The sequence below is a fragment of the Phaseolus vulgaris genome, chromosome 6, assembly GCF_000499845.2.
Source record: "Phaseolus vulgaris cultivar G19833 chromosome 6, P. vulgaris v2.0, whole genome shotgun sequence".
NCBI classification, from domain to species: Eukaryota; Viridiplantae; Streptophyta; class Magnoliopsida; order Fabales; family Fabaceae; genus Phaseolus; species Phaseolus vulgaris.
In genome coordinates this window covers 18,047,869-18,072,485 of record NC_023754.2, presented here as the reverse complement: position 1 = coordinate 18,072,485, position 24,617 = coordinate 18,047,869, and the positions used below count along the sequence as shown (strand labels likewise).

Here is a 24,617-nt window from a genome sequence, read left to right as displayed (position 1 = left end):
TACTATGCTATATACATATGTATACCTCCAAATATACTCTAGTACTATGTAGCATAACCATATTATATATTATATATTTTTATTAAATACAAAATTAATATTTATGTGAAGTTTATAGATTATTTTGATAATTTTTTTTTCTATAAGAAAAGAAAACTACTTCTAAATTAAAAAACATACATAAATTAATTTATAAAAATTGTATCACACGTCTTCTTCAAATTTTTAACTTATACATAAGTATATTACTCATTTTTTAATTTATTATGTAATACTTGTTATATTCCTGTTAGTTAGTATTAACAGGAAGGTAAAGTCAACCGTAAAAGTGAGATTAGTCAAAGTTTTGACCGTTGTTGGTTCTCCTTCTTTCTTCTTCTTCTTCCTCAAATTCTGTGTACCGTTTCTTTTTCATTCCATTCTCACACACACAACCCAACCATGATACAATGTCCATCCACTATTCCCCGCCCTCGCCGCCCTCCCTCCACTCCATCCGCCGCTCCCTCTCCAATATCTCCTCCCCGCCGCCCGACCACCGCCCATTCGACACCCCTCGTCGCTTCGCCGCCTTCGCCCACCGCCTCTCCCACCTCCTCATCCTCCCACTTCCTCAATCTACCCCCGTCCACACTGCTCTCAAGGGACTCGCCGCCGAGCTCTCCAAGGCCGCCGAAACCCTCTCAGTCTACAACAACGGCAGCAAAATTATCGTCCTCGTCAACTGCAAATCCCTCTGCTCCTCCCTCCAAAAACGAGCCGTGGCCATTGCCTCCTGGCTCGCACTCCTCGCTTCCGCTCTCCCCGCCGGAGGCGGCGACGACGACCTCCGCAAGAAGGTCTCCGACCTCGCCAGAGACATGAAGCTCGCCCAGTTCAGAGTACCTTCTCTCTCTCTACGTCTTTTTTTAAAACTCAAATACTTAATTCACTTCCGAATTTAGAACTTGAACTTATTTAATTTAAGTCTTAAAATTACACTATAATTACTTTAGTCATATAGTTAGCAGCTATGCAACGTGAACATAAATTAGATTATTAATATGCATGTCTTATGGAATTTAATGAATATTATATTATTAAACAACTAAAAATTGTTTTTTCATTATGAATGAATGGAGATTTATTGCTCAATGATAGTATTCAAAACAATCCATTGATCACAGTCAATATAGTATGTTATGGATACTAGCTAGATACCCACCTCCTTTTACCTTATTGTCATAGATTCAATATTTAAGTCTGTCTGTACAAAAAACATGGATGTCTACGCTTCAATGATTAGTGTCTGATTCTTGGGCATACCTTTAATTTTGATTTCTATTTAAGTTTTGTTGTTAATCTTGATGGGTAGTAAATTAGGTAAGGGTTTAAATTTAACTCGTGCTTAGAATTTTAAGGATTAATGTTGTGTATTATTCAGGTTTGTACTATGTTTTAGTGGCTATTATGGTGTTTGATGACAGATCTCAGAGAACGAAGAGAGGGTTTGGTGCACGCTGGAAAAGGAAGGAGATGGGAGAGACAGCAGCAAAGCGGTGCAAAGTGGTATCGTCATGGATTTGGCTCGTGCTTTGGGGTTCGACCCTGGTGACCGTGCTGAGTTTTGTAACCAGGTGAAGCTCTTCAAAGGTGATCCTTTTAGATCCCATTCTGTGTCTGAGAGAAGGGTATTGGTGTCCTTGGAGAGAATTCTTTCTAACTGGTCTGGGGAGCCTGTCACTGTGACCCCCAATTGGGACTTTGAAATTGCTGAAGATGCTGCTGCTCCTGTTTTTCCATTTAAGAGTTTTCTTTGCCCCTTGACCAAGGAAGTCATGAGGGATCCTGTGGTTGTTCTGGAGTCCTCTCAGGCCTATGAGAGGGCTGCTATTGAGTACTGGTTTGAACGGTGCGTACAAGATGGCCGTGAACCCACTTGTCCGGTTACTGGCACTGTTCTTAAGTCCTTGGAGCTGAAGCCTAATGTTGGGTTGGCTGGGGCAATTGAAGAGTGGGTTGGCAGGGTTGTCGATTATCAAATCAAATCTGCAGTGCAGTATCTGAGTGAGGAACCCTTGTCCGTTGATCATGTTGAGCGTGCTCTGGATCATGTTTATAAGGTTTCTGAAGAGCATCCCACTAGAAGATACATAATCAGAAACGCTGGTGCTGTGCTATTAATAGTAACTGTGCTCAGTAATAACTCCAAAACTATTGGATCACGTTTGAGAAGCAAAGCTCTAACGACTTTACTTAGCATGGCCAAGGATGAAGAAAGCAGGGTCAGTTTTAGTGATCTAATAAATTATTTCTAAACTTAATGGATTATCTACTAAGCTTGTATTTGAACCAAGTTCTAAATAATCCACTATTACTGAAGATAATAAATTATCTAACTTATGATAATCGATTGTTTATGAAAGGACAGCAATGTGCAAACACAAGATAACCAATTATATTTTAACATAATCGAGTAATATGTTTAGAATTTAGAGTTTATGGTTTAGGAATTTTCAAAATATTTAGGAAAAGGTTTAAGTTTTTCTTAAAGGTGTAGAGTGAATATGAATTGCATAAATTGATGCAAACTGAGACTAATGCATGATAATTCACATTCACTCATGAAAGCAACTCATGATAGTTTATTGGTACATCATCAAAACCAAACCATCATTCTGAAAAGTCTTCAAATCTTCAAGAGCTTTGATAAACAAAAACAAGTTAATTTATTGAGATTGGGTAAAAAAATAAAATTTGAGGGACTTCAGTAGAAGGAAATTGACAAGAAGATCAAGTTTACTTAATTTTAAAAAGAGAGTCCTAATTGACTTTAAAACAACTTGAGAGACTAACATTGCACAAGTAGTAGAGCAACTAAAAGTACAATTAAGCCCAATGAAATCTAACTAGTTTTATCTGTACTATATGATGGATAATGGCATGCGGAAGTGAGTAGAAAACATCAACAGATAGTTGTTCTTGTGGTTCAATTTCAAATGTTCTTCGAATTGTATCTCTTAGAAAATCGCATTTTTCTCCTTTTTCTCTTTCTAGTGGAAAACTGACAGACAAATTACCCATAAACAAAATAAGCTTTAAGGAATTATTTACATTGACATTGATGCCAACCCTTGCTTTTTGGGCTATATGATTTTCCGTTGGTTTCTTGGAACATATGCCTTTTTTTGTACATATGTACTACTGTTCCTGATGCAATTTTGTACTTACTGCTAGAAAATAATGCTGGGACGGGGTATCAATAGATTGGCTGTACATAGTCTTATTGGGAGCTCTGCGAAGGAGAGAGAATATGCTACCAAGTTATTACTAGAATTCTGCAATGATGAAGATTGTTGTGCAAGAATTGCATCAGAAAAAGGTTCTTTAGTTCTTCTCTCAAGTATAGCAGGAAATATGGAGTATCCGTCTTTGTCAAAATTAGCTGAGGAAGTCTTGAGGCTGATGGAGAGGGTAGAGGATAATGTCCAATGTTTGGCAGCAGCTGGAAGATTTGGACCATTGATTTCACGGTTACATGATGGTATGTATCACTTCTTCTTCTCCCAGATGGAGTATATGGTAATGATTATTTGTTAAAAATATATCAGTTGAAGGATTTTTGTGTGGATTTTTATCCTTTTCTATCGGTTAAATATTGAGCCACAAAATAAACTATTGGTGATGTTTGAACATGGTTTTTGGTAAACAATTAAGATTAAATATACTAAATTGTAATTTTGCCAAATTCGGGAGCAGGTTCTGTTGGTGTAAAGATAGAGATGGCTTCTCTGGTTGGAAGGATGACCTTGACAAATAGCTGTAAAGAACAAATTGCAAGGCAAGGTGCCAGAGTATTTGTCGAACTTTTGTCTAATCAAGAAGGAAGGGAACCGAGTCTGCAAGCATTGTATAATTTGTCAGGATTGGATGGCAATGCGACCATCCTTATTGAGTCTTCAGTCCTTCCATCTCTTACAGAAGTTTTATTTGATAAGCAGGATCCATCTCATGAGCTGAAGTCATTGGCTGCTTCAACAATTGCGAATATTGTATCTAAGCCAGGGCATTGGGAATTAGCATCTGCTGATAATGATGGAAACCCAATGCAGTCAGAAATTATTGTTTATACACTTTTGGGGCTTTTGAACTGTCTGCCCTCTCAGTGTCAAGCGATAGTTCTTCGCATTCTTTGTGGTATTACGTTATCTCCTCAAGCATCAGGTAATTTCCATCAGCTAGCATTAAATTAATAGGTTGATTGTGCTCTCTGCACTTCTTTGTGAAGGCATTAAACTTTTTCTTGAGTTCACAACCTCAACCTTTTATCTGTTTAATTTGGTATTAGGTTTTAATTTCCTCATTAAAATTGAGATATACAAAAGAGTTTAATGATCTGGCCTTGTAATTAAGCGAGAACTGCACCATTTGATATTTACACTCAATTTTTATTCTTTATGGTTCTACAATCAATGAATATTCAAGCTGTTTTGTGGCACTTTCCTAGAAGTTAGTATTCGGAGATTATATCATTGGAAAGAAAGCAGTTACTTTTTTTTAAAAAGTGCACTTATCTTTTGGTGTGCGTGCACATGGTGATGATCAATTAAATGACTTCCTCTCAATTCCTATTTTTGGTTACGTTTTATTCCTGTCAATTTGTTTATGTTGAGAATAACTGTTTTAATCATTAGGTCTTTGTTGCAGAAAAAAATTGCATTTACAAGTTTTTAATTGCATTACAACAAACGTCAAAGTTTCACAAATCCAAATATCTAAAGTTTATGTTCTAATCCAGAATTTTTGTGCGTGGCTGCGTTCAAATATATTTCGGTGCATTTTATTCCTTTTGATTTGTTAAAGTCAAAACTCAAAATAACTGTAGTAACTATTAGACTTTTATGCTAGAAAACTTTTGCGAAAATTGCATATTTCTTGAAGTAATAGATTCAACTTTCAACAAACCCAAATATTTGAAGCTATATAGGGTCCATAGTTCTAGTTTCTTGTAACTATTGAAGTTTCTTTCTGTTATTTTCTTTTTGTAGATAGTGATTTAATAATTTTTCTCCATGATTTTCTTTTTCTTATGTAACATAGTTTTAGATGAGATTGCTTTAACAAATGGTATATGTGATAACCATCCTGCTTTCGTGTGGGGGATCTCTTGTATTGTTGTAGCTTATGTGGAATAGAAGGCTCCATCTTCACACTGACATAATGGTTAATGATATTTTACATTTGTTTATCTTATGTAGAGTTAGTAGCAAGTCATATCACGTATAAGGGTGGCTTTGGAACGGTCATACCATTTCTGGAACATCCAGAAGTTGAACACAGAGTGTTTGCTTTTAAGCTTACAAGACTACTATCTGAATGGTTTAGTCAATTCATTGCAAATGAGTTGAGACTTTCAAACAAACTTCCTATACTCAAAGAAAAACTGTTAAATAACCAATCTACAAGTGATGAGAGATCAGAGGCAGCTCAGATACTTGCCAACATTTCCCTCTCAGAAGGTGAAATACAGACACTTTTAGGAGGTAATTTTGTGGAATGGACTGCTGTTACTCTCAAGAACCAGCTGCGTGTTTCCAATGCAAGGTCTTCTCAGACTGCGGCTGGCATGCAGGAAGGTCTTATAGGTCTCTTGCTTCACTTCACAAGAAACCTTGATCAAGAAACTCTTAATATAATTAGAGAAAATCACCTTATGGCCATTTTCTGTGAGCAGCTGGATTATAGTTCAAAACCAAAGGTAAAACGACTAGCTGCCATTGGATTGAAAAACTTGTCAGAACTTGGAAGGTCGGATTCTGTTAGGGACTCTAAACTACCATCTTCCAGTGGATTCTGTTCCTCCCTTGTGCTTGTGTGTGGGAGAGCCTCTAGTCAACCTTCCACATGCCCCATTCACAACCTTCCGTGCAATGAAGATAGTCAGTTGTGCCTGCTCAAGAGCAGAAGTATCAAACCCCTGGTTGATATCCTCAATGACAGTGACACCGATGTTCAGCTAGCTGCAGTGGATGCGCTTTCTACTCTAGTACTAGATCACACATCTCGCAGTTTCAAAAGAGTTGTTGATGAGCTTGAACATTTGGGTGCAGTTGATGCTCTTACCACTCTTTTTACAGAAGTTAGATCTGAGGAGCTTCGGGAGAAGGCAATTTGGATGATCGAAAAGATATTGAGAGTGGAAAATATAAGCAATCGGCATGCACTCAATCATTCTCTTGTGAGAGCTTTGGTTGAAGCCTTTAAGCATGGCAATACCAAGACAAGGAAACATGCTCAAGATGCTCTTACCCTCCTAAAGCAGTTATCCGGAGTTAGTGGAAAGGCATCAAGTCAAACTCGAGTAAAGAGATAGCAAAAGTTTCATTTAATTCAGTCGCTCAAATGTTGTATAATCAAACAACAATATTTGCCCATTGTTTGTATAGAAGTCATAAAGAGTTAAAGGATAGGAATGGTTGTACATATCAACCATGTAGTACTGACATTATAAGACTACGACGCACCTATGTGTAAACACTCATTTTGGAAGAGTTACTGTAGCAAGGAAGAAACTGAACAAATATTTGCTTGTGTTGATCACGTGAACTGTGAATCTTGGAGTGATTCGGTGCATTTTGCTGGACTTGAAATTATTTGCAGTCAACAATTCGATTTGTTTCGGCTATCAACATTCATAACATGAATTGTTATAATTGAAATTGAATTCGGAAGCAGCTGAAGTAACAGGAGATTTGTTGAATTTGGTGAAGCTTTGGAACATTAATTTGAATTTGATTCGAGCATGAGGTGACCGGCTTTTGATTGAAGCAATTTATCAAACAGCTTCGATGTTTTCTTTTTAATTGAAACGTGCAGATTTCATGGTAAGTTGTGACGGTGACTGAAATTAGTTTGTGGTGGAAATTATTTGAGGAAATTAAGCAATTGAATTATTGAGTGCAAAGAGAGAATTGGAATTGAATTTGGCAAAGCAAATTGTGTAAGTATTTCATTGAAGCAGCAAACTAATGGCTGGTTTCTGCATTCACTTGAACTGATTTGAATTGAGTGTTCATCAATTTGCGTATGCACGTGCTTTCTATTCAGTTTCAAATTCTTTAATTACAACTAATTAATTGTTTCCTTATATTTGTGAGACATATGAGATACATTGTTAAACAATTGTGATGATTTGAGAATGAATTACGAAACTACCTAATAAAAAAGTAAGTGTAACATTATATTTTAAGAAAAAATTATTGATTTGAGAATAATTAATATTGATCTATCATTATTTGCATTGGATTAAATTAACTGAAACTTATAAATAGTCATTTAATTTTGTTTATCTAATATTTATATAGGTTGATATTTGATTTTGAAGAGATACAAACATGTGGATAATAAAATATTTATATTGAATTTTTTGTATTTGTTTATATATTTTTGTATTATTAGGACGTTATTATTGAAAGAATTAATCTAATTAAAAAAAGCCTTAGCATTTGTAGGTCTATGCTATAAATAAACTTTTTTGCTTTAGAATGATAATTTAATAAAATTTTATGTTTTATCAAAAAATTAATTTTAGATTATTTTAAGAGAACTCTTTATTTTTATCTTTAAATTATTAATTAAAAATTAGTTTTTATTCAGTTGATCAATTATTTATGATTGTAGTGTTTTATCAAAATTCTTAACTTAATCATCGCATTATACATCATCAAATCCATAATAGTACTGATAACTAACATCATAACATAAATAACTTATCTCAATCAACTGCCATTAAATCACATTAAATTAAAGATAATAACTATTAAACATAATTCTTTAAGTCAGAGAACTAAATAGCTAAATTAAGTTGATATTTAAAAATTATGCTAAGCGGATTTAATAATGGAAATAGTATGTCTAATTTTTCTAATTTAAAAAATAATTGTTTCTTCTAGAAGTTAATTAGTTGCTCAAAGGTACTATAGGTTGCTCTCATAAAATCAGACCTTACAAATAACTACAACACACCATCATAAACTTATATTAACAAATTTTATTTTTTTTAATAGATCATACATGTGACAATATTAAGATCACATATGCAAATAAAAAAGAGAACAAAGAAAATGAAGAGTTTGAAAACCAAAGTGAATAAAAAACTTATCATAATAAAAATTCTCTCGGATTAAGAAAGACATACTCTCAAGTGTCTCCTAATTCATGGTTTCAAAAAAGGAAAAATAAATAAATAAAAGATTATAAAAAAAAACTTAGAGAAAGTTACAAAATTTAGACTTAAAAAAATGATGATTTTAAAAAATTGAAACCTAAATTTATTATAGTAATTTTATATATTTTTTAAAATAAAATTAAAACACACTCAGAACTGGTACGGATAAGGGGAATCCGACTGTTTAATTAAAACAAAGTATTGCGATGGTTCCTGCGGATGTTGACGCAATGTGATTTTTGTCCAGTTTATAAACTTTAAATCTTATCTCATAATACTCTTAAGAAGAATTAATTATACGTTTATCTTGATCTCTCAAGTTATATCGGCTCGTATGATTTTGTGTGTCGAAAGAAAAAGAATATTTTGCTCTCTTTTCTAAGCTTTCACTACAATAAAATTATTAGATAAAAAACAATTTTAGATAAAAAAAAATAATTATTTGCTATATTGACTAAATGATATATTATTTTAGAAACTAAAAACATTATTGGTATCTAAATTAATTTCTATTATTGATAAATAGTTTCTAAATTTGTATCTAATTAGCTAGCATAATTTTAATTACCAATTAATCATTAAATAGAAACCAATTTTTTTTTCTAAAATTGATTTTTGTTTAATAATTTTCTTGTAGTTAGATCTATGAACTTCATTTTGGAAAAACATTTCTTTCCTCCTTAGATTTTAAGTTCTTTTCCCACCTTTAACTTGCATATGAGGATCTTTTGGTGCATGTGTGATCTCATAAGAAAAAAATGAGTCAATGCGAGTCTAATATAGTTGTAGTGTGTTTGTTTGTTAAGTTTAACTTTTTAAAAGCAATTTAAAAGATCTTTGAGAATCTTAACTCATCATTTATAAGATGAATTTGATTTTGTGTAAATTAACACTTAAGTATTAAATTTACTTGAATTTTGTTAGATAGTTTGAGTTTTGTGAAGTATTTTTACTTGAAAACTAGAATTATGATTTTAGTTTGGTTCTTTACTAAGCCTCCATAACCGAAATAGTGTTTTTGAGTTGTTAAATTCTTACATGGAAATTGCTTATGTTGGTTGAATTAGTGAAATCTTAGAATACAACTTTTCAATTTGTTTTAAAATCTTGAAATTGATATAAATGTGAATACGTGTCTTTGGAACTGTTTATTTTAACTAAATTGTGTTACTAATGAAATAAACATAACCTAAGTGGTAGTGATTTTAGAATTAATGATATTTTAGTAATCCAACATTAGGACTATGAATAAAATATATGTATGCATATTGGTACGTGAAAAACATTTGAGTATTTTTTTACATATTGCTCTACCACTCGTTACTTGAGCAAGAAAAAGGTGAAATACAAGATTTTCAAATTTGGAGTTTTTTTTATAAAAAAATAACACATTGCCATTCAAATAACATGCTGATTGTTGAAGCGGAAGAAAGTCAAATGCATCTTTTTATTTTATTGAAGGATATTGCTGAAACAAGAAAATGTTGCTAAGTGACACCTCATTGTTCAAGTTGGGAAAAAACTAAATATATATCTTCTATTTTTCTAGGTTATATTGTTTAAGTAAAGACACATCACTCAAATGCTATTCTTTTATTTTATATGGAATATTTTATTGTTGATTAATGTTTTCAAATGATATGACTTATGTGTAATTGTATTGCCTTATGATGTTTTTTTTTTATGTTTTTTTTTTGTTTCTAAATATATTGTATATAATTAAAAAAAAACATCTTTGGACATTTTATATTTATTTTGATAGAGGTATATATTTGTATAAGTTCTTATTTATAATTCCTGTTTTAGTTTAGGCCAAATCTTTAATGGATGATGTCTGCCACGAGTTATTTTTTAAATAATAATTTCTCAAACATGTGTTATATTTCATTGATTTGATTGATATTTTATTATGCATTAACAAGGACTTATGGTTGAATTAACCACGGAAAGTTGCATATTTGAATTTTGGGTTTTCCTTTCACTCTTCAAATCATGAGCAAAATAATTTTTTTTAATAGAAATAGTAATCAATAATGTTGTGTAATTTGAATTTTTTTTAAATAATTATTTAACTCAAAGAATCTTTAAAACTGGTAAAAATAAATAAGTGATAATTTTTGTTGGTTATTAATTCTGATTTTATTATTATTAATTTTGATTTTATTACTCTTAAACTATTATACCGTTAGTATTTCTATTTTATAACTTTCAGTAATTATAATTTTATTATATATATATATATATATTATTATTGAAGTAAATCAAAATGAAGTACCTTCAACTCAACAGTTTTACGATCTTATGCAATTATCTTCAATCAGTTTCTACAACCTTTTGTCTTCTCCTATTTTCTTCAATAAGTTTCTATAATTTTTTTTATAAAAAATAAAATTGAACAACACGTGATTTTTTTGAAAACTTTTCAAATCTTAAGATTCTTCTCTTTTAAGGAAAAGTTTTACATTTTTGTAATAAGTATAATAGCACCATCTTATTACTTTCCCATAATTTTATTATAATAAAGTGTACATATAACAATGCAAAAAACATTGAGGACCCCTTGAAAGCAACTTATTGGTGACATAGACCTTATAAATCCTGTGTACAATTATTACAAACTAGTGAATCTTAAAATCATATAATTGCACTCTTCTTTCTAATAAAAAAACTTAGAAAGATGAATCAATCGAGATGCAATATTGTTTCAATTTTGGTTGTTTCGAATTCACTCTTTGAGTAGAGTTGTTTAGTAGAATATAGTTTTTAAATTTGGAATAAAAAATTATATTAAATTGAAATAACAAGTTATAAAATAGTTATAAAAAATATTGTAGTACAACTAGTTAATTTTGTTCTTACTCAAATTTTATTTACCTCCTCCACTCAAATCATATTAGTTTGAAACAAAGGCTTAAAACTATATTATAAACTACGTGCATAAAAAAAACGTTTTTAATAATAGTCGATTGTTTACAAGTTTAGTTAACTATTTCTATTCTAAAATATCAAGTTGGACTATTATGAATATTAAGTAAAACTATTATATTTATTAAACTGTAACATATATATATATATATACTTTTAAAATCCAACCAAATCTTTAGTATCAAAGTATTAAATCTACACCAACAAATCTATCATCAACCAATAACTCAGAATAATAAAAGAAAATTGAATCCTTGTGTCAAAGTATTAAATCCTACACCAATCAATAATCTAATTGTCTTATTTTGATTTTCACCTTGCTACCATTGCCAATATAGCAATACTCTAGTTATCTTTCTATTATAGAAATTTAGAGAGAAATTTTGTTTTAAAAAGATAAAAATTCTAATGGAATAAGGAATGAATATCTGTAATATATTTATAAATTTTTTATTCCATTATAATTAAATAACAACTAATTTTATAAATAAAAATAATTAATTAATATATTGACTAAGTTAGATATTATTTTATAATATAAAAAATTATTAATATCTAAAGTAGTTTTTATTATTAATAAAAATATATAAATAATTTTTTAAATTCGTATGACTACCAAAAGATTTATGAGCAACTAAAGCCTTATATATTTAAAATTAGTTTATATATTTTTATTAATAATAAAAACTATTTAAAATATCAATAATTTTTTTAATTTATAAAATAATAACTAATATAATCAATATAATAATTAATTAATTTAGTTTTTAAAATTATTTTTTATTTAATGATTTTTTTTAATATTAGTGAAAAAATTACAACAAAAATTCACCAGAAAAATATTAGTGACTTAAAAAATTAGTAAATGATCATATAATACTTTTTTTTTTCAACTTTCATAATAGTTTAGTTATTAAAAAAGTATAATTGAAAAGGATTTAGTTTAATTTTGAATAAAAATAGTTTTTTTAGTTTAATTCAATTAATTATTATTTTTTAATTCATTTTTTTAACATGTAGGTATAGAACTGTACTTCATATTAAAAAGACTGTAGTTCATGATAATTTTATCCAGTGGGAACATAATTGATTAAAATAAAAAAAAAAGTATGTATAATTTGTAAAGAAAAACTAATGGAGGAAACATGAAAAGGAAAAGGCATATATATGCAACCCCCATAGTCAGAAAGTGAAAAGCAAAAAGATGTTTGGTGTGTTAATTCTCCCACAAAGTTTGGCATTAGGGCAAATACATTGCTTCACTTTGTTTATGCAATGAGCAATAAAAAGAAAGAAAACACGGACACTGCTCTTCTAGAGGGTAGCAGCCGTAGGACATCTTACAAAAGAAATGTGTATTGCTTTCACCTTCCACCGATTCAATAAAGTAAGAGGACAAGTTTAGGGTAGCTGTCAAATTTACAAACACTTTATTTTCCATAAGGATTCAAATATTAATTTTAATAAGTCTTTTATTTATTTATTATTTCTCATTTTGAATACAAAGGTGAAACACCATTATTATTACTTGTTCATATTTATGATAAATAATGTACATTAAAGACACTTAATAAATGACAACAATGATAATTATAGAAACTCACTACAAATCATCATCATGTCCCACCGAATTGGGTAACATTCCGAGAAATTGATTTATTAAAGATATTATTCAAATATACAGATATACTAATATACCTCTTATAAATCAGAGATCATGCTAGAAATCAGTGAACATTGATATTTGATAGATTTGGTCCATTACAACAAAGACCCATGACTAAACAGAATAAATAAACCATCTACAGAAGTGTAAGGTATGTTTTAATCAGCTTTCACTATACATTCCTAATATAGAGTACTTACTTGATCGTCGGAGTATATTTTTTAGGTCAACCCCGACCGAGCATCAACAATTAAAGGAAGATACTTGAAATGAGAAGCTAATATAAAATCATCTTATTTTAAGAAACTAAAAGTAGAATTAACCATTAATTATTTTAATGATATTCTAACAAAAGCTAATATAATTCTTTTTTAAGGTATTGTTTTGGTACGTCCAATACGTTTAATATAACTCAACATTGCTTAGAAGTCGATACCAAAAATAATTTATATATTTTTTTTTCTCTTTAACCCTTTTAGACGTCTTTTATGAAAAAAAACATGACAAAACTTTGATTTTTAACACAAATATTAAACATTAATTGTTAATTGAGAAAATTAGGGATCATAAAGGTAAAGCAAATAACTTTTTATTTAACATCTCAATACTTATAAAAAAATTAAGCAACAAAATTATGAAGTTAGGCAAACGAACTTCAAAAAAAATCTACTATTTCTTACGGTCACTTTTCTCGTTCTCCTAGAGATAAATTAAAAAATTAAAAAAAAAAAACTCTCAACAACTTTCTTTTTTTAAATGTATAAAACATAGTCTTATTTTTCGATAAGTTTTTTTTTTTTTTTTTGCACTTGTTCCATATTTGACGGGGAAACGTTAGACATGCACGAGAGATACATTTTTGATTTAGCAAAGGATGAAAACCTAAATGCATGCGTAATTTAAGGTTTAAGTGACCAAATTTCACTCCTTAACTATAGTACATGCATTAAGTAGGTTTTAACTAGTTGATTTCAATGACAACCACCACTTCCTTTTTATGACCAAGTCTCCTCCAAATTCGTACGTGTTTATTATGTGTGAAAAGACATAAATGCATATTTTTATCAAACACATACCTGCCATTTTTCAATAAATACAAATACTTGTTCAAAACTAACGTTCCCTTTCAAGGAACACTACTGCCAAATTTTGTTCCTATAAGTAAGTAAGGAGAATATATTAGTCAAACCTGCATATATTAATATATTAATGTTAACTATTATAAGAAAATTATTAAATAATTTTTTTAGAAATAAAAAATAAATAATTATAATTAAATTAAATAATATTTTAGAAACTAAAAAAAATATTGGTATTTATTATTAATAAAAATTTTAAATTAATTTTAAATTTGTATTTAATTAGCTATCAAGTTTTAGCTACCAACCTTACAATTTAAATTTAAATTAATTAATAATTATAATTTTGATAGCTTGTCATATATTAATTTAAAAAATAATTTAAACTTTTTATTAATAATAAAAATTATTATAGATATCAAAAAAAAAAATAATCTATAATTTAGTTAATACAGTAATTAATTATTTTTTATTTTTAAAATTATTTTTTATTTAATAATTTTTTTGTAAACTATTTATAATTTGAATCAAACTAAATATGTAAATACTTCTAAGGTTTTAAAATAGTTGAAGAGTCTTCATCATGGGTTGGCATACCCCATGTGCGTGAGTAACTTTATATGCATTTATGTTGTTTTTAGTGTGACAATAAGTTATGGATTGTATAGTTTAATTACCATATTGTTTTTAAAGTGAACTTCTTAATAAAATTGATAAAGACACTACGTACATTAGTTATTTTAATTAATTATTTTATTAATAATAAAAAATAAAATAAATAGAAGTATTAGAGATATTCTAACACATAAAAAAGAACTTATATAAAAATATAAAATAATACTAAAAAATACATTTATGTTATGTGGTGATCAGTCACATACTCACCAAAAATACTACGAGAAAATAATGAAATAAAAACTAATTTTATAAACAAAAAATAATTAGTTATTATATGACTAAATTAGATATATTTTAGAACTAAAAAAATTGGTTTCTAAATTAGTTTATATTATTGTTAAATAGTTTATAAATTAGTATCTAATTATCTACCAAGGTTTTAACTACCAATTATTTAGATTTTAAATTTGGTAACAAAAACCTTATTTGGTAATTAGATAGCAATTTAGAAACCATTTAACAATAATAGAAACTAATTTATAAACCAAAAAAAAATTTAGTCTCTGAAATAGTATCTAATTTAGTCACTATAACAACTAATTATTTTCAGTTTCTAAAATTTGTTTATATTTCATGATTTTCTTGTAGTGATATATTTATGTATAATTTATTATTAAACTCATAAGATAGAATTTTATTTTATTTTTGTAAGATAAACATGTTTATTGAGAGGTAAAAAAATTTAATAGTCTATATATATACACATGTATAGGAAACATATAAAGCCATAAAAAATTTATAGGAAGTTTTATGGCCCAAATTTATGGTAAAAAATTAAATTTTTTCATTAAAAATACTCACATGTTCATTTATTTTTCTTGTGTGAAACTATCATCTTCTTCATCTTTAATTCCTTTTTTTTCTTGTTTTATTATATGTTTCCATACATACGCAAAGAAGGTGATGGTGGGGAAGTTAACAAGAACAAGAACATGATGCTGAGGTGTTTGGTATTGTGTTTCAACCATCTCTTTTATTCTATTGAGAATGCAATAAAAAAGGAAACAAAGAAAAATAAACTAAGAAACATATAAAATATACAAAAAGAAAAAACAACACAAAAACGGAAAGATTAAAGTATCAAAGAGACGTGCAAAAAGTCATATAATGGTTAGTTTTATGAGAAATATAATTTCAATGGTAGATTTAATCTAATGGTTATTATTAAATTGTCTTACTTTTCACAATAAGCTTACATCTGTTCTACGTATATAAATATTCATTTTATAATTTATTTATATAATATTTAGGTCATGTAAGGCATATACATAAACAGAAAACTAATATTAAATTATAAAAAAAATATTATGTGTCATAGAACACTAAAAAATATAATGAATAATTTAGTAATATATATAAAGTCATATACGAACATTTATTTATTTTAAAAAATAAAGTAACTTTATATGTTGTTGAAGAATCAACTGTTATGTGCATATAAATTATGTATTTGTTAAAAATATTAACTATTGTTTAATTTTCTTTGTCAATAAGATTATTACTTTATTTGTACTTGTTTTTAAGAAAGTCAAACCCTACACTATCATATTTCGATTATAGCTTTTAAGAATTAATATGGTTGCTAACATAATGGTATTATTTTTTACACAAAATTTCCGTAAAATCTTGGCTCAAATATATTTTAATTACAATAAATATGGTTACATTTAACTTAATTTTGAATAGTAAGAATGATTATAAATATTATAATATATTAATAAAAATAGAAGAGTATCCATAAAAAAATATAGCTAGTGAGTAAAGGCTATATAATACAAAAGTTTTGAATCGAAATAGCCAATGCAACTAAAAATATTGGATGAATTGTTGTTACCCTATTAAGTATAATTTATTGATGGTTGGATGAATGAAAAGATTAAATAAAGTAGATGAATTGTTGCACCTTGCACGACAACAACTTGTTTATCATTTTTTGCACGCACCAAACTTTTAGGTCTACTACCATGTTTTTCCAATTTCATCAAACTATCATTTAAATTTATATACTTTTAATTTCTATCTCTCGTTGCTTCATGCTGCTTGGCGTGAAAATTTTAGCTACATACCATTTATCTTTATTGACTTTTTATAATTCATTTTATATGTTGTGTATCTTTTTAAACAACCATAACTTTCAAATATATATAATTCTCAAATAAGATGATAATAATCATAATTACATACATTTTTAATAATAAATAGGACAAATTCTTATCTTTATTACTCTTTATAAGAATTATACTAAATATGTTTTGCTATACACTAATACATGATTTATTTGATGTAATATTGTTATTTCAATTTGAGCTTTTTATGTTTTTTGTATTTACTTTATTCAACTTCTTACTATTTGATATCTTAATATATATAATTTTGTTTTATAAGTGAAATTATGATTTCTTATTTCTTCAATGAGTTTATGTAATTAATATCATCACCATAAATGATCATGATATTATTTTAAGTAGAATAATTTATGATAAAGTAGTTTTTGTTTGAGCGGCAGATGTGACACTCTATAACCATACTCAATGCATGTAATACCATTGCTTGAGTATTACTCAAGTGACAGCTCAATGCTCAAACGAGATATGTAGAAAGCCAAATAATAGCAACAACTTAACTGAATATATATCATAACTTCGTATATCAAAACTTTTAACATGTCTATGACATCATAATACACAAATTTTCAACTTTAACTTGCAAAGAGAACACGTGAAACTAATTATGACTATTCTAAACGAGAACACCTAAAACTAAGGACTAATGTAAACTCATAATTTAACCAAAATTAGTGAAATAGAAATGAATGCATTTTGAAAATAATCTTAAATATTTTAATCTCCATTAATTCAAATTCAATTTCTTAACATACAACTTATCTCCAATACAACTAAACTAGAATAATTGAGCATAAGCAAATTATTAGTTTCCCTTGCTTGGATGTAGCTTGTCTTACAAGAAAACAACTTTAATGTCCAAAAATCTTTTGAGATAAACTAATAAAATCTTCAAATCCTTAACTTATATTGCTACAAGAAAATCATTAAATAACAACTAAATTATTAATTTCCTTTACTTCGATGTAGCTTGTCTTAAAAAAAACAACTATAATTTATAGAATCTTCTAAGATAAACTAATAAAATCTTCAAATCTTTAACTTATATCATTACAAGAAAATCATTAAATAACAACTAAATTAAGAGATAAAAAATAATTAGTCACTATAGGGAGTAAGTTATATATATATACTATTTTAGAGACTAAAAAACTATTGGTATCTAAAGTGATTTCTATTATTAATAAAAATTTATAAAATAATTTATAAATTAGTTATCGAGATTTTAACTACTAATATTTTAGATTTTAAATTAGTCCTTAAAAAATTAATAAAAATTAATTTAAAATATAAAATAATTAGTAGCTAAAACCTTAGTAGCATCAAATGTCAATTTAAAAACTACTTTATAATATTTTGTTTTTTTTTTTTATAAAGTTTTCGTGTTAGGCATCACTATGCAACTTGACATCTCAGCTAAGCTGACACCTCAAGTAACAACAATCATCTACCATCACATGAAAAAAAATATTATTAAAAAAAGAAAAAAGAAAGAAAATACAAAAATATGGGGAGACTAGACCAAAACCCATATGTTAATACAAACAATACATAGATAGATTATACCTATTCATAAAAAATTCTAAGAACAGACTAGCTGGGAGTCTATTATACCAATGAAAAGATTCTCTATGAATAAATCCTAAATTAGCCAATTTATCAGCACACGCATTCCCTTCACGAAAAATATGAGTTACCCTAAACCTGATTGTCCCACAAAAATTAAGACAAGTATTTCATCGATTCTGAAGCATCCACGGAACATTAGTCCTAACAGTAAACGCAGCACAAACCAAGACAGAATCACATTCAAGCCAGACATTAGTAAGTCCCATTTTTTGAGCTTCTTCCATAGCATGTATAACTCCATAAAACTCAGCAATCAAAGCAGTTTGAACTTCAAGAAACGCTGAAAAAGCACCAATAAATTAATAACTAATTTATAATATTTTAATAATAGTAAAAACTACTTTTTGAAACTAATAATTTTTTAATTTATAAAATAATTTTAATTTAGTCTATATATAGTAACTAATTATTTTAATTTTTAAAATTAATTTTTATTTAATAAGTTTTTAGTGTATAATCAAGATCTTCACTTTGTTCTGATGATGACTATATTTATTAATCAATTGATTCAAAAAGATGGAGTATAAACTCCCATAAACTAAAAACAGAAAAAAAAAACTATAACAGAAACATTAACTTACTACCAAAATTTTAATCGATTTATTTTAATATACTCATCTTGTCTCTTCGTTAGTGTAATCTAATCGTGCAAAGATGATTGATCGGCCAATAATCTTATAACGAAGGTAGAGTTTTAAAATTTTGAAAAGATAAAATTTAGAATAAATAAATACTAAATTATTTTAAATATATTTGTAAATATTTTTGAAAAGACACTTTTATCCCCCATTTGCTTTAAAACCATAATTATTAACCTAAATAATTTGGGTCTTACATATGTATCATACAAAACCAAAAGGTAAAAATCTACCTCGTTAATATTAAAAAAATAATAATTTTTTTTATAACAATAAAAATATATAATTTTTTATTTTAATTTAGAAAAACATATTTAAACTTAGAAAAATATTAGAATTGACTTAAAAACTTTTAATGAAATGCATAAAACGTGGTAGATTATGATAGACTTGATTTTGAATACATGAATGCAGCAAATAGCGAATCGAGCTTATGTTATTTATGGCATTTTCATTTTTTGGGCCACCTCACTTCACAAATTAATTAATGCGTACGTGTTTCATACAATTCAAGAAAAAACTTGTCCAAAATTAATGGATTAATCTTCATGGAACTAATTACGTACCTAGCTTCATTAATTGTTGTAATTGACTGGGTTTATATCAACTTCACACATGTTTGAAGTCAATAAAAAGTTTTGTTCAAACCTCAATTTAATCCCATCTTTGAGAACACGCCAAACATTAATTAGTTGGAAAAATGTACTGAACTCATGAATTGTGATGTTTCAGATTTCAATGTTTTATTACACGTAATTAAAATCTTATCAAGTTCAACAAATCATCTTAGAACATCCTAGTATAAAATATTTTTATTTCGTTTTCTCCTTGTGATGAATCTGTATCTCTCGTAACATTTGTTACGATTTTGAAAAAAGCATTTTATTTAGTAATTGTTGCTCTCAATTAATTATATGTCATTAAAGAGAATTAAGAAAGAGTTTTTAATTTGTCTCATTTATTTTTATTGGAATTCTTCTTAATGAATGAGAGACCATAACTAATGAATTTTGGTAATTGATCCAGTGAACATATTTAATAATGGAGTGTTGAAATTACATCTATCTTGAAAACTGTGAAGTCCAACATAGAAATTTGAAGACAGTCTTTTTAAGGCATCTTGAAAATATCACAAGCATTGATTATTCATTATCTCTTTGTTAAAAAGTCTTTCTCTATATAAATAGAATTTGTGAGAAAAAAAATGCAAACCAATGAAAAGAGCATCATAAAGAGTAAATGAAAGAATTGAAATACATGTGTACATTGTATTTCATTCTTATTAAGATTCAGTGTTATCAACATAGAACGAGAAAAACAAATAAATTATTACTTCTTATGTTGAAAAGTCCTCATTTTGTACTTAGATAAAAGAAAAATAATTAATTAGGATTTTTTCAAGAGATTTAAGTCGTTTAAAAGAAAATTGATAAAAAAAACTCTTTCAAATTTCAAAGTTATATAATCTTATTATTATTATGTTTAAATTTTATCATTTAATTTTTGTACACCCATTTATAGACGAGTTTTCAATTTTTTGACATTCTATTATTAAAGTTTTTCTCTCGCTCACTTTACGATTATTTTTTCAATTTTCACAAACTTTATTATTATATTAATAAAAAACAACGTTATTTTGCAAAAAAAAAGAAGAAGAATAAGTGAAAAAACGAGCTAGTTTTATTCACACATCAGTACTTGTTATAAATTTAACAAAGTGGTAAAATATGTATAATTTAAAATATATAATAATAAAACATTTAAATATGTATAAAAAAATAGATTGTAAAATTTACGAAATGACGATAGTTTCGTGATAAAATGTGTCATTAAACCTAATTAAAATCATGATAATCTAATGTTTTCTAGAATTTTTTTTCTCTCTTTAATTTGATATGTTTGAAATCGTCACGGTTAAACAAGGGTAATATATATATCTAAAACTCTTAATTATCCAAATCAAGTTTTCTTTGCTTTCCAGGTTTCTATAATTAGAAAAGTTATATCCTTGTTGGTTTCTCCTACTATAGGCATAGGTTACATATATGTAAACTAAGGTTAAGATTTTTAATTAGTTTTCAAAATAAAAACCATTTTTTGCTTCATAAAAGTTATTTATTTTTATTTTGTGTTAGAGAGAAAGGCTTGTTAAATGTTATACTCATGTGGATTTGGATTGTCATGGCTAGATTAGTCAACCTCAAAGAGAATATTTGTTTGAACAAATAGCATTTTTTTCTTGTTTACTACTTTAATTTTATTATAAATTCAAATTTGAATAACTTCTTTACTTTATAAAAATATTTTAATATAAAAAATCATATGTTAGAACTCATAAAATAATTTATATTGGTATAATTACGTCATTCACCAAGTTATAAATTAATAATAGAATTTTCAATATGCTTTATTAAAAATTTAAATATATTTTTGGTACTCAAGGGTGTAATTCTTTTTAATTTTATTTCCTATAATATTTTTACTTTTTTTAGTCTCTTATTTTGTTTTAATAATTTTAGTTTTCCAGTTCTCACATCTCGTCTCTCCTATTTTTACTTCAAAAATATAATTTTTCCAAACTGGTTCCGAAAAGTAAAAATCAACAACAATTTTGGCAGGGAGGGAATGAAATGGAGAACTTAATCATGGAAAAAAAATACTCAAAAAGAAAAGTAGTATAATAACTAAAAAAAGGCTTAGGAATTCAAATTGTGAGAAGGAAATTCACTTTTGAGTAATTTCAAATCTCTTCATAAGATATTAAAATTAGAATCATATAAAAGAATAACAAAAGTGTTAGTATTTCCTAGAATTGTTTTTGCATAATTTGGCATATTTTGAAATCATCACGACTTAAAATCTGAAATAAATTATAGCCATAATAAAAATTTTCTGCTCATTTTGCATGTTTCTGTACTGGGTATAATAAAATCCTTGCTGGTTAGTCCCACTGGCCTTATATGACCAAGACAGTGAGGTGACGTGTATCAGAAACTCTGAGGGAAGATTTTTCATTCTCACACATAGCCACCAAAGCAATACAAATAAAGGCTATAAAACTAAATCAATTAATAAATTTAATCTGCTGTTATCATCATTAATATGATTTATTGCAGTTACTTGTATATAATGAGTATTGCGCTAGATGTTGATGAATTCTCTCAGCATCACACATGGGGTCACACCCACATGTGTGTGTGTGTATATATATATATATATATACATATATAAATCATCCCTCTCCAAAGCAACATTGTAAGAGAGAAAGAAGCATTGAGAAAAAATGGTTCAAGCAGAAAATCTGCAACATTTTGGTAATGGGGGAAGGGAAGAAGATCAAACTTATTTTGATCCAAGTGCTCCACCACCCTTTAAAATTGCAGATATCAGAGCAGCAATTCCCAAGCATTGCTGGGAGAAGAGCATACTGAGATCTCTGAGTTATGTTCTCAGGGATGTCTTGGTGGTCACAGCATTAGTGGCTGCAGCAATTGGCTTCAATAGCTGGTTCTTCTGGCCAGTCTATTGGCCTCTACAGGGAACAATGTTTTGGGCCCTGTTTGTTCTTGGACATGATTGGTAACTGATTAAAAATATGGTTATGCCTTTTCTATGTTATGCCTAGACATTTCACTAAGTTTTCCATGACTATCATCCATATGTTTCATCTTGGTGAGTTCTAATTTGTTGATGGTTGAACAGTGGGCATGGAAGTTTTTCAAACAATTCCAAGTTGAATAGCTTTGTGGGCCACATATTGCACTCCTCAATCCTTGTACCATACAATGGGTGGTCGGTTCCTTTTAGCAACTTTTCTTGTTCACTTTGTCCTTAAATTTCTTTTGTCTGCTAATCTTTAGTCTGATTTGACAACCTAACCATTGCACAACTCATGGATTCTGCAGGAGAATCAGCCACAGGACTCACCACCAAAACCATGGACATGTTGAGAAGGATGAATCCTGGGTTCCGGTACGAGTTTCCTTAATTTCCACTCTTTTTCTTTTCTCAGTTTGCATCAGTGGTTAGATTTGTTGGTCCAATAGAAGAAGAAGAGGAAAAATGTAGGGATGTGAACTTCTTGATGCTGTTCATGATTGTGTCTTTATGACTTTACCTCAGTTAACGGAGAAGGTTTACAAGAATCTAGACAACATGACAAGAATGCTGAGATACACTTTTCCTTTTCCAATCTTTGCATATCCCTTTTATCTGGTGAGACCCTCTTTTTTCCAGAATGACAACATTATTTTATTCTAGTTTTTAATTCCTTTATTCCTAATATCTAACATGCTAATCTTACCTTAAACTTTGAACCAATCTCTGAATTCTTCATTTCTTTATTGTTATTAGCTTTGACATCTCTCACTCTCATTCTGATATGAACCATATTTCAGTGGAACAGAAGCCCAGGGAAAGAAGGTTCCCATTTCAACCCTTACAGCAACTTGTTCTCTCCTGGTGAGAGAAAAGATGTGGTAACTTCAACCCTGTGTTGGGGCATCGTGCTTTCTGTGCTTCTCTATCTTTCCCTAACAATAGGTCCAATTTTTATGCTCAAGCTCTATGGGGTACCCTATTTGGTAATCTAACTCTGACACACTCTTCACAGTTAATTGCTTAACTCGTGTCCAATTATTCACTTATTTCAACATCTATAGATCTTCGTCGTGTGGCTGGATTTTGTCACCTATTTGCACCATCATGGTTACAGCCACAAACTACCTTGGTACCGTGGCCAGGTATCATCATACTTCAAAATATTATTTATTTCATTAATAATTGAAGGGAACTACTCAAAAGTAACTAGCTTTCGTAGCTACTCAAATACCAAGCAAGTTATTAGATCTGTGACCACATTTCTCTAAAGTAAAATTCATCACCATACTGTCCTCCCAACTCCAAATTTCCACTATTTTCACCCACTTTAAACAGAGAATCCTTAAATATATCATCTAATGAATGATGGCACTTCAAAAGAATGAACACATTTATGTGCAATTTTGCCATACTTGAAAAGAACATCAAGTTTACTCTGTCTGTGTAATTTGACAGGAATGGAGTTATCTAAGGGGTGGTCTTACAACAGTAGATCGTGACTATGGTTGGATTAACAACGTTCACCATGACATTGGCACCCATGTTATCCATCACCTTTTCCCTCAAATTCCACATTACCATTTGGTGGAAGCGGTATTCTCTTGTTTTTCTCATATGTATAGTATCAAAATGCATGCATTTTCTTGTATGGTCCTGATATTCTGTTTTCCTCTTTTTCTTGTGTTTTGGCACTACAGACTAAAGCAGCAAAATCAGTGCTTGGAAAGTATTATCGTGAGCCTCAGAAATCTGGGCCATTGCCATTTCATCTATTGAAGTACTTGCTACACAGCATAAGTCAGGATCACTTCGTTAGCGACTCTGGGGACATTGTGTACTATCAGACTGATTTCAAGCTCCACAAAGATTCTTGGACCAAGTCCAACTAAAGTTTTGATGCTACCAAATTGACCTATTTCTCTCTAAAATATTTCCTATGTAACCAAGACCATATATGTTACCTAGTCAAATCAATTATTAGGTAACATGTATAAGCTTTCATAAACTATACATGCTACAAAACCATTTACTTTGCAAAGCATGCTATGTTAGAAATGAATCTATTTCTCGATA

General features: G+C 28.5%; 2 protein-coding genes across 2 annotated transcripts; both read left to right on the top strand.

Annotated features, from left to right (window-relative positions):
- The first annotated feature begins 329 nt into the window (after positions 1 to 329).
- LOC137831478 (U-box domain-containing protein 44-like) lies at positions 330 to 7,066 on the top strand. The gene is made up of 5 exons (XM_068639166.1): positions 330 to 881; positions 1,467 to 2,264; positions 3,217 to 3,523; positions 3,739 to 4,203; positions 5,238 to 7,066. Exons 1-5 carry the CDS (start codon positions 450 to 452, stop codon positions 6,350 to 6,352), a joined length of 3,117 nt encoding a protein of 1,038 aa, XP_068495267.1. The 5' UTR covers positions 330 to 449; the 3' UTR covers positions 6,353 to 7,066.
- Positions 7,067 to 22,031: 14,965 nt separating this feature from the next.
- On the top strand, positions 22,032 to 24,617 carry LOC137831477 (omega-3 fatty acid desaturase, endoplasmic reticulum). Its single transcript, XM_068639164.1, has 8 exons — positions 22,032 to 22,523; positions 22,647 to 22,736; positions 22,850 to 22,916; positions 23,067 to 23,159; positions 23,342 to 23,527; positions 23,606 to 23,686; positions 24,000 to 24,137; positions 24,242 to 24,617. Exons 1-8 carry the CDS (start codon positions 22,228 to 22,230, stop codon positions 24,431 to 24,433), a joined length of 1,143 nt encoding a protein of 380 aa, XP_068495265.1. The 5' UTR covers positions 22,032 to 22,227; the 3' UTR covers positions 24,434 to 24,617.

Excerpts from the sequence above, each read along its gene's own strand:
- LOC137831478 (XM_068639166.1), top strand. The coding sequence starts at position 450 with ATGTCCATCCACTATTCCCCGCCCTCGCCGCCCTCCCTCCACTCCATC. Across the intron at positions 2,265-3,216 it reads CCAAGGATGAAGAAAGCAGG|AAAATAATGCTGGGACGGGG; the intron begins GTCAGTTTTAGT and ends ACTTACTGCTAG. Across the intron at positions 4,204-5,237 it reads GTTATCTCCTCAAGCATCAG|AGTTAGTAGCAAGTCATATC; the intron begins GTAATTTCCATC and ends TATCTTATGTAG.
- LOC137831477 (XM_068639164.1), top strand. The coding sequence starts at position 22,228 with ATGGTTCAAGCAGAAAATCTGCAACATTTTGGTAATGGGGGAAGGGAA. Across the intron at positions 23,528-23,605 it reads TCTATGGGGTACCCTATTTG|ATCTTCGTCGTGTGGCTGGA; the intron begins GTAATCTAACTC and ends CAACATCTATAG. Across the intron at positions 23,687-23,999 it reads TACCTTGGTACCGTGGCCAG|GAATGGAGTTATCTAAGGGG; the intron begins GTATCATCATAC and ends GTAATTTGACAG.